Genomic DNA, 16,695 nt, shown 5'->3' on the forward strand with positions numbered 1-16,695 from the left:
AATGACCCAAGTCCAAGTGAACCTCGGCTCTTCAAATTATTTAATTAACAAATGTAATAAGCCTACTTGTCCCTTCTCCCTGAACTCACTTCTGAAAGTAGAAAATTATATTTTCATCTTATTCTTTGATCATTTACTCTTTTTACTTTAAGGTTAGATGATTCAAATCTAAGGCCACAAAGGCTATATCTCAATACAAAAGGGTCCAAAAAGTTTCTCTTTTCTACTTCAAAAAAACCATCCAAGGATTTCTGTGACAGGTTTAGGACACTTTGTTCTTTATATTTAACAAAACATATTTATATATTACTGTGAGTATGAATTGAGAGTTCTGTATCAATGGACCATACTTATGAAGACTACAAATGAGCAAAGTTTAAAAGATACATGTAGACTATTTGATAGAATAAAAGCAAAATCCTGCACACCATTAAAATGGAAGCAAGATCTTTTCTAAATGGAATTTAGTATGTTTCATTTTACCTGATAAATAATCATGTCAGTGAGAAAGATTCGTAGCCAAAGCCAGGTGTCTGTTTTCCATGCTAAACATATTCTTGTAAATTCTGTATGAAACAAAAAAGGCAAATTTACTGAAAAGATTTATTGTACAGGAAGGTTACATATAGGCGAGTTTTTTGTAAATCAGGATGCTCAGAATCAATAAGATAAATTATGGTTGGCATCTTACAAAAGCCTATTTTTTTCTATATTCTATATTGTACACTACGTAAAAAACCCCACCATATGCAATAGTATAAGATATATACTTGTATATGCAAATATACAATAAATGAGTAACTTCAAGAAGGACAAAATATATATTCATCCTGATAGGATAATCTGCCATTCTGTGTGCCTTTGGAGTTGTCCTTTGAAGTTGTTTTCATGGAGCCTATAAAAGATGAGTTTACCTTCTTGCTACATTTTGAATGCTATTCAGCTACCAAAAAGCAACCTTTTTAGTCACTTGTGCAACATTTCACCGAAATTAAAAATAAAAAAATGATAGCAGGAGTGACCCTGTTCCTGAATTATTTGCATCAATCCCATCGAACAAGATGATGACAATAGTAACATATATTAATGATAGTTGGCATTTACACAGCACTCGAAAATCTGGAAAATATCTACATTATCTCATTTGCTTAATCCTTAAATAATCTTGTGGGGTGTTACCCCCACTTTAAATGTGAAGAAGCTGAAACTCAAAGTGATTAGAGGCCTCGCTCATGATCACACACTGATAAAAGTAACAGAGGCATGATCCTAAACCAGATTTTCAGAGCTCCACATCCAGCACTTTATTCACTACATCATACTCTTATTGAAACATGTCCCACAGTTCTAATATTCCAGAACTCCATCCCTCTTTCTCCTAGCAATGGGGATGGTGACAAAAAATATGGAGAACAACCAAGGTGAATTAGAGATTCTAACTCAATGAAGTAAATTTCACCTCATAAGTACCAACTGATAGTTGGTATAGTAAAATGCAAAACTCAATATGGCTCTAGAACATACCTTATTGGAAAGAAGCTACACTTAACATTAAAAGAAGAAAGTAAATGATCAAAGAATAACACGGAAAAAGAATTTTCTACTTTTAATAGTAAACAAGAAACAAGAAAAAACATGTTAAGGGAAAAAATGATTGGAAAGAGATGGTAGAGGGGAGAAGACAATTATAAGCAACAACTTTTATTTTGTATTTATCTTCTTTGCCAAGGACCTTTGGAATAGAATAGAACAAACATGGATAATAATAATAAGAAACCTAAGAGAAGTGATAAGAGCACCTAACAGTCCTCAGAGAGATCAAGTGACCAGGTCCCAAGATATAGAAAGAATCTGAGGACATGCTTTCTGAGATACTACTAGCAGTGCCTGAAATGGGAAAGATACCATAGGCCTGAAATAGGTAAAATGTCCTAATTTTCAGAAATATGGGAAAAGGCAAAGTCTTCAAATTCTAAACTTGTGACCATTCTTGGCAAAATTCTAGAACATAATATTAATAAAGAGACAGTAAATATCTACAAAAGAAAGCAGAGATTACTAAGAAACAACAAAGTAAATCATGCCAGATTTACTTCATTTCCCTTTGAAAAACGTCAGGGAATTTTTGTCAGGAAAATTCTATAATATGGAAATTTAGTTTACCTAGATTTCAGTAAATCACTGAACAAAAATTTCTTATACTAGTCTCGTGGACAAGATGGAAAGATGGAGGCTAGACAATGGGAAAGTAAGTGGGAATCTATAATTGCTAAAATACCTATACCACAGAATAAATCTAAATGAAATTATCAGTGATCTTGTAATAGTTAACATTTTTAATAGTTTGAATTAGGGCAAATCAAATTTATAAGAGCTAAATATTGGAAAGGAAAACTAAAGTTTTTGATGACAAGTTCCATAAAAATGTCAATAAGCTAGAATTCTGGGCTGAATATAATAAGATGAAATTTAAGAAGAATAAATGTTACAGTCCTATACTTTGGTTTCAAAAAGTAACTTCTTAAAGTCTAAGATGGGGGAAACATGGCTAGATAGCATTTGATCTGAAAAAGATATGGGGATTTTGGTGAACTTTAAATTCCATTAAGTTCCATTAAGAGTCAAACATGATAGAGCAAAACAAACAAACAAATCAGTGAAGTTCTGGGTTGAATTGAGAAAAGAATGGAATACAAAAAAAAAAAAAAAAAAAAAAAAAAAAAAAAAAAAAAAAAAAGGGGATAATCCCACATTCTCTGCTAAGGCTAAACCTGCAGTACTATGTCGATTCTAGGGACAATATTTTAAGAAATTCTTTGGTTAACTGGTAACAACCAGAGCAGGGTGGCTAGGACAATGGGGAATGCTGGTTGGAGAGTTTTAGAATGTTCCATTCAGAATTAGTAAGGATACCAAGTAAGAGTTGTGTGAGGGTGACCAGTAAGTGAATAATACAATTGGTTATACTGTGATGTAAAAAAACAAAACTTTTCTCCTTCCAAAAAAGTTTAGTAAAAATGATCATGGTCAGGAAATCCATGGTAAAGGAATCTGTAAACAATGTTTAACTATTCTTCTTTTCATCACAATATAAACCCTTTTCCCTCTGTTGTATTTTCATAAGCTGTACTGTCCCTTCCCCTGCAACCTCTGCCCCAAATGCCAGGTTATAGTTTCAGATATATTTATTTTTAGGAAAAAGTGTGGGCAAAGGGGAATGAAGCTAAATGCTTATTCTATCGTATATTCACCCACATGTTTTGGAAGAGCCAACAGAGAATAAGAAAGAACAAAAGACCATAGCAAAGAGGGAAAAGAATTGGAGGGGAAAGGCCAAAAATATGAAAAGTGTTTATAAAACATTCTTGAAAATCATCAGGTGCAGCCAAGAATTAGCATTTTAAAACCACAAAGCAACATTAGCAATGGATGATTTCTGTTCAAAAGTTTAAAAAGGCTTAAAATGATGTACTATTTCCAATCATTTGTACAGTCCAACTAGGCACTACTGAAATAACACAAACAAGTCAGTTTGATGTGAGAACATTCCTTACCCTTGTCAAGGAAATCTAGAGAATAGAGCAGTTCCCAACTATCACGTGCCAATTTGAAGCTTTCTAGGACTTCAACTGAATTGACAAGTTCTGCTTTATTAACAACAATGTGTCGACTTCTTCCTTTTCCTGAACATTCTTCATCATCAGAACTCTGCTTTAAAAAAAAAAAATGTGTTTAATTCAACTTTCTATAACTAACTTATCTATTCCACATCACATTTTAAATAAAAATATTTGTCTCATCTCAGGAGATTGTAAAGATAGCATATTATAGATTAGAAGCAGAGAAAGTGACATAATAAACTACCTTCAGTTCAACAAAGATTTAATAAGTTTCTCTTATATGATTTTATCATGTTTAACTCTGTGTCTCAATAACAAAAACATACTGGGGGAAGAGTGGATGGAGTAGAGATTTAGAGCTGTGTCCAAGTTCTTAAATGGTTTTCATGTGGAAAAAAATATTTGAACTTGTTCTGCCTTGCTCCACAGGGCAAAATAAGAGAGGATCAATGTAAGGAAAAATTTCCCAACAGAGAACTATTCATAAGTTAAACAGATTGCCTTAGAAGGTAGTAAAATTCTCTCACTAAAGGTGATCAAGTAGAGGCCTTGTACAGAGTAGACTGATTTGAGGCTGACTTTTGGGAATAGTGTAGCAGTGATTATTTAGATATGGAAAAAAAACAGGCTATTTGACATCCATATGACTCAAATATAATATGACAGTAAACAAAAAAAAAATTATAAAAATAAAATAAAAAAGTATAGGGAGTTCTCTACTTCCTGGAAATTAAGTTTTGAAAATTAAGCTTTTATAAGTGAAAGAGTTCAACATACATCTTTCAGATCAAATTTAATTCTTAAGATAAACAAGAGAGAAGTTAAGGAACTGAACAGAAATCTAGAAAAATTAACTATGCTAGATATGTGACAATTACTGAATGGGATAGATAGAAAGGAACATAGTCATATATGGCATTAAAAAAATTGACTGTGTTAGGGCACAAAGACCTTTGCAAAGATAAAGTGAAGCAGAAATATTAAACACATCATGTATCGAGTCTGATACAATAAAAAATATATATTCAATAAAGGGACCTTAAAGAAAGGTTTAAAAAAGTGATTGGAGACTAAAAAACTGGTGGGTCAAAAATTAAATTACAGAAATCAACAGAAAATTTCATGGAAGAAAAATGACAACCAAAAATATAGCAAAACTTAAGGGATGCATCTAAAATAATTTTTAGGGGAAAATGTTTAATTCTAAATGGTTTTTATTAACAAATGGCTAATGTGATTTTTACCAAAAGCAGGAAAATGAAGTGTATATTAAAATGAAAAAGAACTCACAATAACTGAAGAGGAAATAAAAGAAATTATCAGAAAGTATTTTGCCCAGTTACATGTGTTGATAACTTAGAAGAAATGGATGAGTATTAGCTAAATATTTTATATTTTTGTAAACAAAAGAAACAGATAATTTAACTAATTCGCCACCTATAAACAAATGAATAAATAAAATTGAATGAGCCATAAATGAACTTCCCAAGAAGAAAAAAATTCTGTCAAATAGATTTATAAGTAAATTTAACCAAGTATTAGAAAATTGATTCTATTGATATATTCCATTGATATATAAAATTGATATATTACAAAAAGCAGAAATCCTTCCATCTCTTACTATGATATGATCCTAATACCTTAACCAGGGAGAGAAAAAGCAGAGAAAGAAAATTAAAGATCAATATTCTTGTTTTTTTTTTTTTTTTTAATAGGGTCAAACTGTTTAATCAGACCAATACAAGCTTGCAAGGCTCTAACACAGGTCAGCACAAATAATTCATATGAACATTTAGAGTGGAAATGTCTCTAAATCTCCACATCTCACTTTTTTTTAGCTATTGAAATGCTGCTTTGCTCATAGAGTAGAGTGCCTTCTTTTCTTTCTTTTTTTTTAATTAAAGTTTTTTATTTACAAAACATATGCATGGGTAATTTTTCAATATTGACCCTTGCAAAGTCTTCTGTTCCAAATTATCCCTTTCTTCCTCCCATCCCCACTCCTAGAAGGCAGGTAGTCCAATACATGTTAAGTATGTTAAAACATATGTTAAATCCAATATATGTATACATATTTATACAGTTAAAAGATCAATATTACTAAAGAATATTGATAAAAACATTTTAAATAAAATGTAACTAAGTAGCCTATCACAATGTATTAGAAAGATTATACACTATGATCAGGTTGGGCTTATACCAAGAATGCAGGATTGATTCAGCATAAGGCAGATTATAAATACAATAAACTATAGTTAATAATATAAATAATAATAATTTAAAAACATGATATCAATACATGCAGAAAAGATTTTTTGATAACATTCAGTACTTATTTCTATTAAAAACTCTGGAAAGCATAGAAATAAATGAAATTTTCTTTTAACACAGTAAATAACATATACATAAATTCGAGACCTTGAAGGACAACAAACAATCAATGAATAAATTTAAGTTTCTTGTTAGCTTCTCCAGAACAGGGACTACTTTTACCTTTCTTTGTATCTCTAGCTGCTTAGTATAGTGCCTGGCACATAGCAGATACTTAATACACAACACTGAATGACTGACTTGCACAGTGTCACACAGATAGTAAAATATGGATCATCTTGTGTAAACTGGCATTGTCACAAGATTTAGAGATTAGCCCTTCTACCTTTGATCTTTTTCACTTGTGATTTTATGTGTCTTGTGCACTGGGTATCCTAAATGGTGTGTACTGTTGTTAAGGGTAGGAAATCAGAAAAAAAAAACTTGAGATAAGAAAAAAGAGCAGTGGCAGTAAGAGAGCATAAGTCATGGGGAAGGTGTAATGGGCCAGAACTCTGGAGAAATATACTTGAGGCAAGGATTCTTACCACAAGGTGTTAACTCAGTGGAACTGATAAGACAATGGTTATCTAGTTTAGCATGGTGATTAACAATTCTCTAGTTCAGTATGAGTGATTTAATCTTACAACAAATAATGGTTCTCTAGTGATATAATGATTGGCGTATGCTCAATATGATGAATTTATTTAACTGTAATAAAGTATATAAACTAGGGACAAACTCGACAAACTCAGCCACAGAAGAGAAGACTTGACCAGCCTCATGGTGGCTCTCCTACCTTCACCACTTCTCCACTAAAACCAAGGACTCTGGCTGGTCCCAAGATCCTCCAATGAGCTAGTCTGGATGCTATATTTTAGTCCACCCCGGTGTTGGGGCTCTAGAAAGCAGGACATTACATTGAGATGTGCAGACTGCTGGCTGACTGAGACTGTTGACGCAGACTGGGAGACTGAAGGAGACAATAAAGACTTTGGATTTTATCCCTGACTATTCTCATGGTGATTATTCTGCTGAGAACAAGGCTGGTCCAAAGGCCCTCCAGAAAGCTAGACAAAGGAAGGTATGTAGGTCACCAATGAAGGTGAGCAGTAAAAGGCCTAAATTCTGATTATTATAACTCTAATCAATGTTAGGTCAGCAAACTATTGCTGTTGAGAATGGTTTTTATATTTTATATTTTAATATAATATTTTATTGTATTTTTAAAAATGTAAACACCACTCTTATCGTGAAGGCTGTGGAACTTGGGGTAATAGTTTGTCAAGTCCCAATTTACAGATAATCAGGAAGACATCTGACACATTTCTGACATACACTGACTGGGTGCCCTAGGTAATTCCCTCAGTGCCCCAGGTAACTTAAGATTATAAATTGTAGAACAGATATAAATCTGCACTGATAAAGGGAGCTTCCTTACCAAAAAAAAAATTATGAACTAAAAAAAAAAAAAATCAGTAAAGAATGAACCTGGCTTCATCTTTTATGTTGTACAATGAAACAAATTCTTGATGGATAAACAAATGAATAATTTTTAAAGCACTAAAATAAAACAATATATTTATACCACTCATGGAGGGGGAGATAATTCTTGATTATTAAAGAAATTAAAGTGATAGGATGGACGTCTAAATATATACAAACTTTAAAACGTGTTAATATTTCATTAAATTTTATTACATTTCATCATGCAAAAGGAAAGTGAAAAACTGATGTTAAAAAGTCTTATTATTCAAAATAGGGAAAGAACTGACACAAATTTATGAAGATTCCATTTGGTTAACAGTCAAAGAAAATAGTAAATTATCATATGTAAAAAATCACACTTGCTCTTAAAGAAATAAATATTAAAACTTTATTGTCACACCCTTATTACTTATTATTATTAGTGTTACACACTAAGAAAAGTAGGTAAAGAAGTGTCACTCTCCAAAGTGTGAGCCGTTCTCTTTCTCCTTCACTTCTAGACTTTCCCTTAGTGATCCACACAGCAACTATGGGTTCAAGGATATTTCAATGCAAATGATTCTCAGATCTACTTTATTTAACTCTCTCTCCTGACCTGTAGTTATGCATCACAACTTCCTCTTGGACAATTCTAACTAGATATCCTGAAGGCACTTCAAATTCAACTTGTCCAAACCAGAACTTATTTTTCTTACAAGAGCTGCTTCCCCTCTTCCAAACTTCTCTATCATTATGTGCTAGAAAAGTCCAATCACCACTGCCATTTTGAGTCTCATCATCTTGCAGACCCTGTAAGTGACAGCTCAGGACCCTGAATTCAAGTCTTTGGAATGGCAATGCTTCCAACCCAAAGTTCATAGCTATCATAATTAGAAGCAATCCTTGGGGAGATGTGGCTTGGCAACTATCCTGTAGATGCAATAGCAACATTTGTGAAAGACCCAGAAAAGAAAGTTCTTGATACTAATGTCTTTGTCACTCCTAAGTGGTTCAACATCAGAAACTGACAGGACTTTATCAAGAGAAATGACATTAAAACATTCTCAACTGCACCACACCCTGAGGTGTTGGGATATGAGAGCTACCTGCCAATGGCTGCTGGAGGTCTAACTGAGACCTATAGAATGGATCTGTTCATGTGAGAGGATGATGATGATACAAAGAGACTGAGAGGCATTTGCACTGTCTGACCTCTTTCCTCTTCCCTCTTGCCTCCAATTTATTTCATTCCCAATCCACAAGGAACATCTGCGAAGGCTGCTTTGCAACTCCTTCAAGTGATATGATTCACAGCTGTGGAGGCTCTCGGAGAATTGACCTGCCCCTTTACCTAGGCATGGTCTTTAACACTGAGGACCATAGGGCATTGCCCAGGATCACACAGTGCAAGACTGGATTTGAACTCCAGGCCCAGTGCTCCATCCACTGTACCACCTTGTTGTCTCCTTTTGTACATAATAATTGTTTAATAAATGCTGATTCATTCATGGGCATCAGCACCCTAATTTTATGTCTTGATTCTCACCCAAAACTCAATCTTTTGCTAAACTTTATTATTTCTACCTTCATAATATCTTCATAATATCTATATCTATATCTCTCTATATAGATATAGATATCTTTCTCTATATAAAAATGTCTGTCTGTCTATCTATCTATCTATCTGTCTACCTACCTACCTACTTACCTATGTCTCCCTTTCTCTCCATTCTCACGGCCACCATCCAAAGCCCTCATGGACTCCTGTAAGAGCTTTCTGATTAGTCTTGCCACTTCAAGGCTCTCCTTACTCAATACAACCAATAAAAAGCTGCTCAACATAGGAATAAATAAAGTTTTCCTTAAAATGATCAGTACCATCTAGCTAAATCCATCAGCAAGCATCATATGTAATGGCGATAGACTAGAAGCATTCCCAATAAGATCAGGGGTGAAACAAGGTTTCCCACTTTCACCATTACTATTCAATATTGTATTAAAAATGTTAACTTTGGCAATAAGAAAAAGAGATTAAAGGAATTAGAGTAGGTATAATGAGAAAACCAAATTATCACTCTGCAGATGATATGATGGTATACTTAGAGAATCAACTTAAAAACTCTAAGAAACAATTAGCAACTTTAGCAAAGTTGCAGAATACAAAATAAATCCTCATAAATCATTAGCATTTTTAGATATTACCAACAAAGTCCAGCAGCAAGAGATACAAAGAGAAATTCCATTTAAAATAACTAGATAATATTTGGGAGTCTATCTACCAAGATAAAGTCAGGAATGATATGAACAGAATTACAAAACATTTTCTACACAAATAAAGTCAGATCTAAATAACTGGAAGAATATCAAGTGCTCATGGGTAGACTGAGCTAATATAATAAAAACAACAATTTTACCTAAATTAACCTACTTATTTAGTGCCGTACCAATCAAACTGCCAACAAACTACTTTATAGAGCTAAGAAAATAATAAAAAAGTTCATCTGAAAGAACAAAAGGTAGAGAATTTCATTGGAATTAATTGGAAAAAAATACAAATGAAGGTGGCCTAGCTGTACCAGATCTAAAACTATTTTATAAAGCAGTGGTCATCAAAAACCGTTTGGTGCTGGCTAAGAAATGAGTAGTGGATCAGTGGAATAGATTAGATTCAGAATTCACAATAGGCAAGAACTACAGTAATCTAGTGTTTGATAAACTCAAAGACCCCACCTTATGGGATAAGAACTAATTATTTGACAAAAAATTGCTGAGAATTGTTAACACTGGAAAATGTTATAGCAGAAACTAGGTATTGACCAAAACTAACACCCTTTACCAAGATCAGATTGAAATGAGTTCATGATTTAGATATAAAGAGTGATACTATAAGCAAATTAGAAGAACAAAGGATGGTCTACCTCTCAGATCTATGGAGAAGGAATTTATGGCCAAAGAACTAGAGTACAGTATCAGATGCAAAAGCAGTTAATTTTGATTATATTAAATTAAAAAGCATTTGTATAAACAAAACCAATACAGACAAGATTAGAAGGGAAGCAGAAAACTGGGGAAAAAATCTTTACATTCAAGGGTTCTAATAAAGGCCTCATTTCTAAAATACATAGAGAATTGACTCATTTATAAGAATACAAGTCATTCTCCAATTGACAAATAGTCAAAGGATATGAATAGACAATTTTCAGATGAAGAAACTAAAACCATTTCCAGTCATATGAAAAAATGCTCTAAACCACTATCAATCAGAGAAGTACAAATTAAGGCAACTCTCAGATACCACTATACACCTCTCAGACTGGCTAAAATGACAAGAAAAAATAATGATGAATGTTGGAGATGTGGGAAAACTGGGACACTAATACATTGTTGGTGGAGTTGTGAACTGACCCAATCATTTTAGAGAACAATATGGAACTATTCCCAAAGGACTATCAAACTGTGTCCAGCAGTGTCTCTACTGGGCCTGTATCTCCAAAAGATCATAAAGAGGGGGAAAGGACCCACATGTGCAAAAATGTCTGTAGCAGTCCTTTTTGTAACTCAAAATTGATTGGCTGCCCATCAGATGGAGAATGGCTGAATAAGTTATGGTATATAAATGGAATGGATTATATTATTGTTCTGTAAGAAATGATCAGCAGGATGATTTCAGAAAGGCCTGGAAAGACATGAACTGATGCTAAGTGAAGCGAGTAGAACTAGGAGATCATTATACACAGCAACAAGATCATGCAATGATCAATTCTGATAGATGTAGCTCTTCTCAACAATGAAGTGATTCAGACAAGTTCCAATAGATTTGTGATAGAGAGAACCATTTGCACTCAGAGAGAGGACTGTGGAGACTGAGTGTGGACCACAACATAGTATTTTCATCTTTTTTATTGTTGTTTGCTTGCATGCTTTTTTTTCTTTCATTTTTTTCCTTTTTGATCTGATTTTTCTTGTGCAACATGATAATTATGGAAATATGAATAAAAGAATTGCACATGTTTAACATATATTGGATTACTTGTTATCTAGGGGAGGGAGTGGGGAGAGAGAAAGGAGAAAACTTTGGAACACAAGGTTTTGCAAGGGTGAATATTGAAAACTATCTTTGCATATATTTTGAAAAAAATTATTATTAAAAAAAAAAAGCTGCTCAAACTATTTCCCTAAAGCTCAGGTCTCCCCCCATCATTCCCCTGGTCACATAAGTCCGGTGGCTCCCTTCTCTCAGGATAAAATATAAAGTCCATGTTTGGCCTTCTGTAACCTGATACCTTCTCATCCCTTCCCAGTCTTCTTATATTTTTCTCCCCTCCACTTTTTCTATGTACTGTCAGCAACTTGGACTTTACTGCTCTTCACACATGAAATTTTATCTCCTAATTCCATGTCATTTCCCTGGTTAACCTGGAATGCTCTCCCCTACTAATCTCAGTCTCCTGATTTTGTTCAAGATATGGTTCAAACCCTACTTTCTATAAGTGGTTTCTCCCTGAACCCTACTTCCATAGTAGTGCCTTTTCTCTGAGAATAACTTCCATAAATAGAGAGAGTGTGTGTAATTTTTGCTATGTTGCTTCATTAGAATATAAGTTCCCAGTAGCTAGAAATTATGCTTCTACCTCTCTCTGTATCATTAGTATTTAAACACAGTGCTTATAATCCTGTTTTCAAAATTTTTGTTACAATCCAATGTTGGAGATCTGAGGAAATGGGTATGCTGAAGTTAATATAAACATTCTTTGGCCTGATGATTCTGCTCCAGGCAATGTAACTGAATAATCTAAGAGGGAAAGAAAAAATGTTTACACATCTCTAATTTGTACAAAGACGTCCACTGGCAACATCTTTGTGAAAGAAGTGCTATAACAACCAGAAGCCAGAGAAATGAACTTGGAGTTATAAAAGGAAAGATGCTTTTTCCTTCAAAGACTGTAAAAGAGAATAAAGAAGATTATTTGACCTTGGGATGAAAATCAGACTGAATGGGAAAAAGGATAAGTAGTACAATACTTGGTAAAAGTCCATTTAGAGCTTTCAAATCATCATCAGGGAAATCAGCAAAGGTTACATGAGTGCTGATAAACCCATCTTAGGCTAGTTGAACAATATGAAACATGACAGGATGAGGAACTTATTAACTGTACATAGATAAAGAATATGACTGGTAGTTTATTTTGATTTGCATTCTCTTTCAATGTCTGATGAACAAAAATGAAGAAGGGGTAAGGATATTGGCATAAGTTAGGAGAAAGTTTACATTCTTAAGGATCTTTCTTCCCTTTTACTTTTTTGGATGGTAGAAAAAAAGAAGGAATTCAAAGTTTATCTTATGGGTGAGACAATACCACCCTTGGGCTGGAAGAACAGAATTCCTAATTGTGTTACAGTCTTCTCAGATAGTCTGTTGTCAAAATACCCTTCTAATGTTTGTGCTACAACTCAAAAGGATGGTCTCTAATGATGGGAATTCAGACGTTCTAAAAGAGTCTTTGGGACAGATGAAATTAACCAGAATAGCTGACACTTGTATAACACTTTATAAATATGACATCAACTAGTTTTTACAATAGCTTTGTGAGTTAAGAAGTAAAAATACTATAATTTTCTTTATACAGATGAGGAAACTAAGGCTGAGAGATATATGACTTTCCTATGTTTACAGAGCTGTCAAGTATCAGAGGCAGGATTTGAACCCAGGTCTCTTTAGTCCAAGACCAATTCTTTTTTCCACTACACCAGGCTTCATCTTAGGAAGGCTGGACCTTGTGGGATCCTTCAAATCATCAAGACAACTTGTGGAACAGGCTCTGCAAGGCAACAAAAAACTAAAAAGGTACATAATTATCTAACCAGACCTTCTAGCATCATCTAGTTTTATTTTAGATCAAAAGAAAAATTTCCAGTTGGTACCCATAACAATGATCTAAAATAATACAAACATGTAACTCAAGCACCATAGTTACTGATAGTATAAATTTTGAGTAAATGAAAAGGTTACCATGGTTTTTTCTCTTCCTTCTGCAAGTTTCCTCTTTTTATGTATATGTTTGTTACGATCTATTTCCACATCACCATAAACATTTGATACATCCTCAAGAAGAACTAATGGAACTTGACTGGGGGTCGGACCTATAAATAAAAATAAAAGTATTCTTAGAAACTTCACCTAATTCATAAAAAGTCTTTGTGAGCACAACCCTCACTCTTTTCTGATTTTGCTAAATTCTACTGCAGGCATTTATTATTTTTTTTCTTTATACACTTTTAGAGACCTTTCAAAGACAACACATTAATTAAAAAACTAAATTCCAACATAATGCAAACCTGAACACATGACCTACAGTTAAGCCTTGACCCAATAACAAGGATTTCAATTATACATTCCATCAAAGTTGTTCCTAAACCCCGTAAATGCTCATCTTTACCACTTCCACCCTCACCATAAACATTGATTTAGGACTGTTTCAAGATCTCAGGACTAACCTTGGAAGAGAGATGGCTGTATGCTACTGACATACTGGTATGCATTCTTAAAGAAGACAAGCATTGTAGAATACACTATTTGATTTTTATACTTTGTATGAGTTTCAGTGTCAAAATTATTCATGTATCTGCAAAGGTCTTTCATTCTATGCAAAATATCACCAAGGTTTCTGAAAGACAAAAGATAAACAAATGTTCGCCAAATGTTTATTCAACTGTCTGCTTACATAGCACAGCGATATGCATTATGTTTACAAAGACAAAAAGTATAGCAAGGGATAAGAACATGATATCACCTGGCCTAAATATACTTAATGGGTTTTTATAACTGCAAACGACATGACAGACTTACTGAAAAAAGTCTCAGACACATATTAAAACTGTGGTGAGAAAAAGTTTTTTTTTGTAAAGTAAACAAATGCCCTCAGACTTTTATTTGACATAAATGCAGATCATGTAACTTTGTTTCAAAGCAGGGAATACTTCCATACAAAAGGCTTTTCAAATCGCATGATTTGTCCTCTTATTAAAGAACTGTGACAACAAAGTCAGCAGATCAGACACAAATGCAAGAGTAAAGACCATTCCTTACTTACCGTCTTCCTTTATCCATCTGCCATTCACATCTCATTCCTATGACAGACAAAATTTTAAACAACCTCTCCCAGGGGTCTACAATCTGGGAGGACTTTTCAGTCAGGCCATCTATAATGTACTTCTGAGAGCTGCGCTTGCTTGGGGACATGAGATCAGGTGTATCTTGGGTTCCTGAAAAAGGAAAGGGGGAAATCTCTGTATCACTCTTATGCCTTGGTGCTTGTACAGCATTTGATGGACAGTAAGATGAGCTCCTTTTATAAGCGCCCCTCAGCCCACATGCCACACCCCCCAGACACACATTCTGTGAGGTAAGCAGGAGGCATTACCTTCATTTGAAAGATTAGGACATGGAGGTCCCGAAGTCTTTGGTCCAAGGTCACACACTGGTATAGCTAGGAACAGAATTTTGAGCTGCATTCTATATAACTTCTGTGCACTAATGTTGTATGACAGCAAGTAGTGTCCAGATCAAGGGAAGTAACAGTCCCACTGTATACGGCAATGATCAGGCACATCTGCAATACTGTGTTCAGTTCTGAATGCCACATTTTATGAGGAATGGTTGAAGGAACTGGGAAAATTTAACCTGGAGAAGAGAAGGCTTGGGGAGGGGAAGGTGCCTGAGTGATATAACGATCATCAACACATGGCTACACAGGCCATTGTGGAGAAGAGGAAGCAGTTACTCTGTGTTGCTAAAGAGGGCAGAACTAAGGCTAATGAGCAAAATCACAGGGAAGCAGAATTCAATTAATATTAAGGAAAAACATTTCAATGTTAAAGTTGTTAAATATGGAGTAAATTGTCCAGTGAGGCAGTGAGCTATCTCTGGAAATGTTTTATATGAAAAGACTACAAAACTAGTCAGATCTGTGGAAAATATTGCTGGTTGGAGGTTGGATGAGACAGCTAAATGAGATATCAACAAACAGTTCTTTTACTCTGAAGATTCTCTGAAGCCACTAAACCATTTTCATTTCTTATCTATGAAGAGAAAATTTCCCCTACTTGTCTCTGCACTTCCAAATCCTACTTTCTATCTCTACTTCAAAGTCAAGCTTAAGTTCCTCCTTATTCATGAAGCTTCTCACCTCCCATCATGGCAATCTCTATACTACACATTATGGTCCTTCTTTACAATACAGTGTCTTCTATTGCTACTTGTTGCCTGCATTATCTCTGTCACTGAATCTTCCTGATGATCCTACTTCTTCATTTCTTGCAAGAACTGGTATCATGCTAGGTATATAGTATTCAAACAATACCACTGCCCAGCATCTATCCGGTTCTCTAGCACTGGCCAGTCTTTAGACTTTTTCTTTTCATTCTTATCTTAACTGCTCAACTTCCATCTCCTTCATCCACATCTTTCCACAATGACAACCCTATATATGCTAGTTCCAAACATCCCCCAATGTGACGGTCTAATCAGACTGGGTATCTTTCCATTGCTCACACACAACAGTCCGTCTCCCACTGTGTGCTTCTCAACTGGCCGCCACCATGTCCAGAATATGTTCTCCTCACTTCATAGGAGCTCCAATTTCCTTCAAAGTTCAAATGCTCCCTCCTAATGACTGCCTCTGTCTTCTAGATGCTACTTTCCCTTTTACCATCAAATAGAGTCATTGGTGAAAAGATTCAAAAAAGACTCATCACAATCTGAATCCTAACGTTTGGATCCAAACCAGTTTGGTTTTGATGCTGTAAATATGAGTAAGAATGAGGTAGAGTAATGATAAGACTTGTGCCACACTCCTGCACCCATTCTTCATGTTTGAACCCTTAGAGCCACCCTGATTCCTCACTGTCCCTACCCACACACATTCAATGGCCAAATCTTGTCATTTTATAGGGCCACTGTCCCTTCTCATCTAGACTACTGAAAAAGCATTCTAATTGGTTTCTCTGTCTCAGCTCTAGAAAGATTACATGGAAAAGTGGACAGAGCACTGGCCTTAGAATAAAGAAGGCCTGAGTTCAAATCCTGCCCTGACACTCACTACTTTGTGTGTCCGGCCAAATCACTTAAACCTCCTAATCCCTCATCTTTGTTCCACAGTTCATCTTCCACCCAACTGTTAGGAGTGTTATTCTTAAAGCAGAGATCTGACAATTACTTCCTTGTTCATTAAGTTCTAGTAGCTCTCCTATTACCTTTAGAGTTAAATACAAACTCCTCTATTTGCCATCTGAAACCCTG

At 34.6% G+C, this 16,695-nt stretch overlaps 1 protein-coding gene across 10 annotated transcripts in view; it reads right to left on the reverse strand.

Moving 5' to 3' along the window:
• Nucleotides 1–16,695, reverse strand: part of INTS10 (integrator complex subunit 10) — a 47,513-nt gene that overhangs the window by 22,930 nt on the left and 7,888 nt on the right. For 4 of the 10 annotated variants that reach the window (XM_031950804.1, XM_031950803.1, XM_031950801.1 and 1 more), the window contains 6 exons: nt 14,819–14,884; nt 14,489–14,660; nt 13,893–14,062; nt 13,408–13,538; nt 3,555–3,711; nt 484–566 (listed from right to left, as the gene is read on the reverse strand). In XM_031950804.1, the coding sequence (XP_031806664.1) occupies nt 484–566; nt 3,555–3,711; nt 13,408–13,538; nt 13,893–14,062; nt 14,489–14,660; nt 14,819–14,884 (779 nt within the window). The remainder of the gene's footprint in view (nt 1–483; nt 567–3,554; nt 3,712–13,407; nt 13,539–13,892; nt 14,063–14,488; nt 14,661–14,818; nt 14,885–16,695) is intronic. The other 6 variants (XM_031950802.1, XM_031950798.1, XM_031950806.1 and 3 more) reach the window with 3 other exon arrangements.

The sequence above is a fragment of the Sarcophilus harrisii genome, chromosome 2 (genome assembly GCF_902635505.1).
Source record: "Sarcophilus harrisii chromosome 2, mSarHar1.11, whole genome shotgun sequence".
NCBI lineage: Eukaryota > Metazoa > Chordata > Mammalia > Dasyuromorphia > Dasyuridae > Sarcophilus > Sarcophilus harrisii.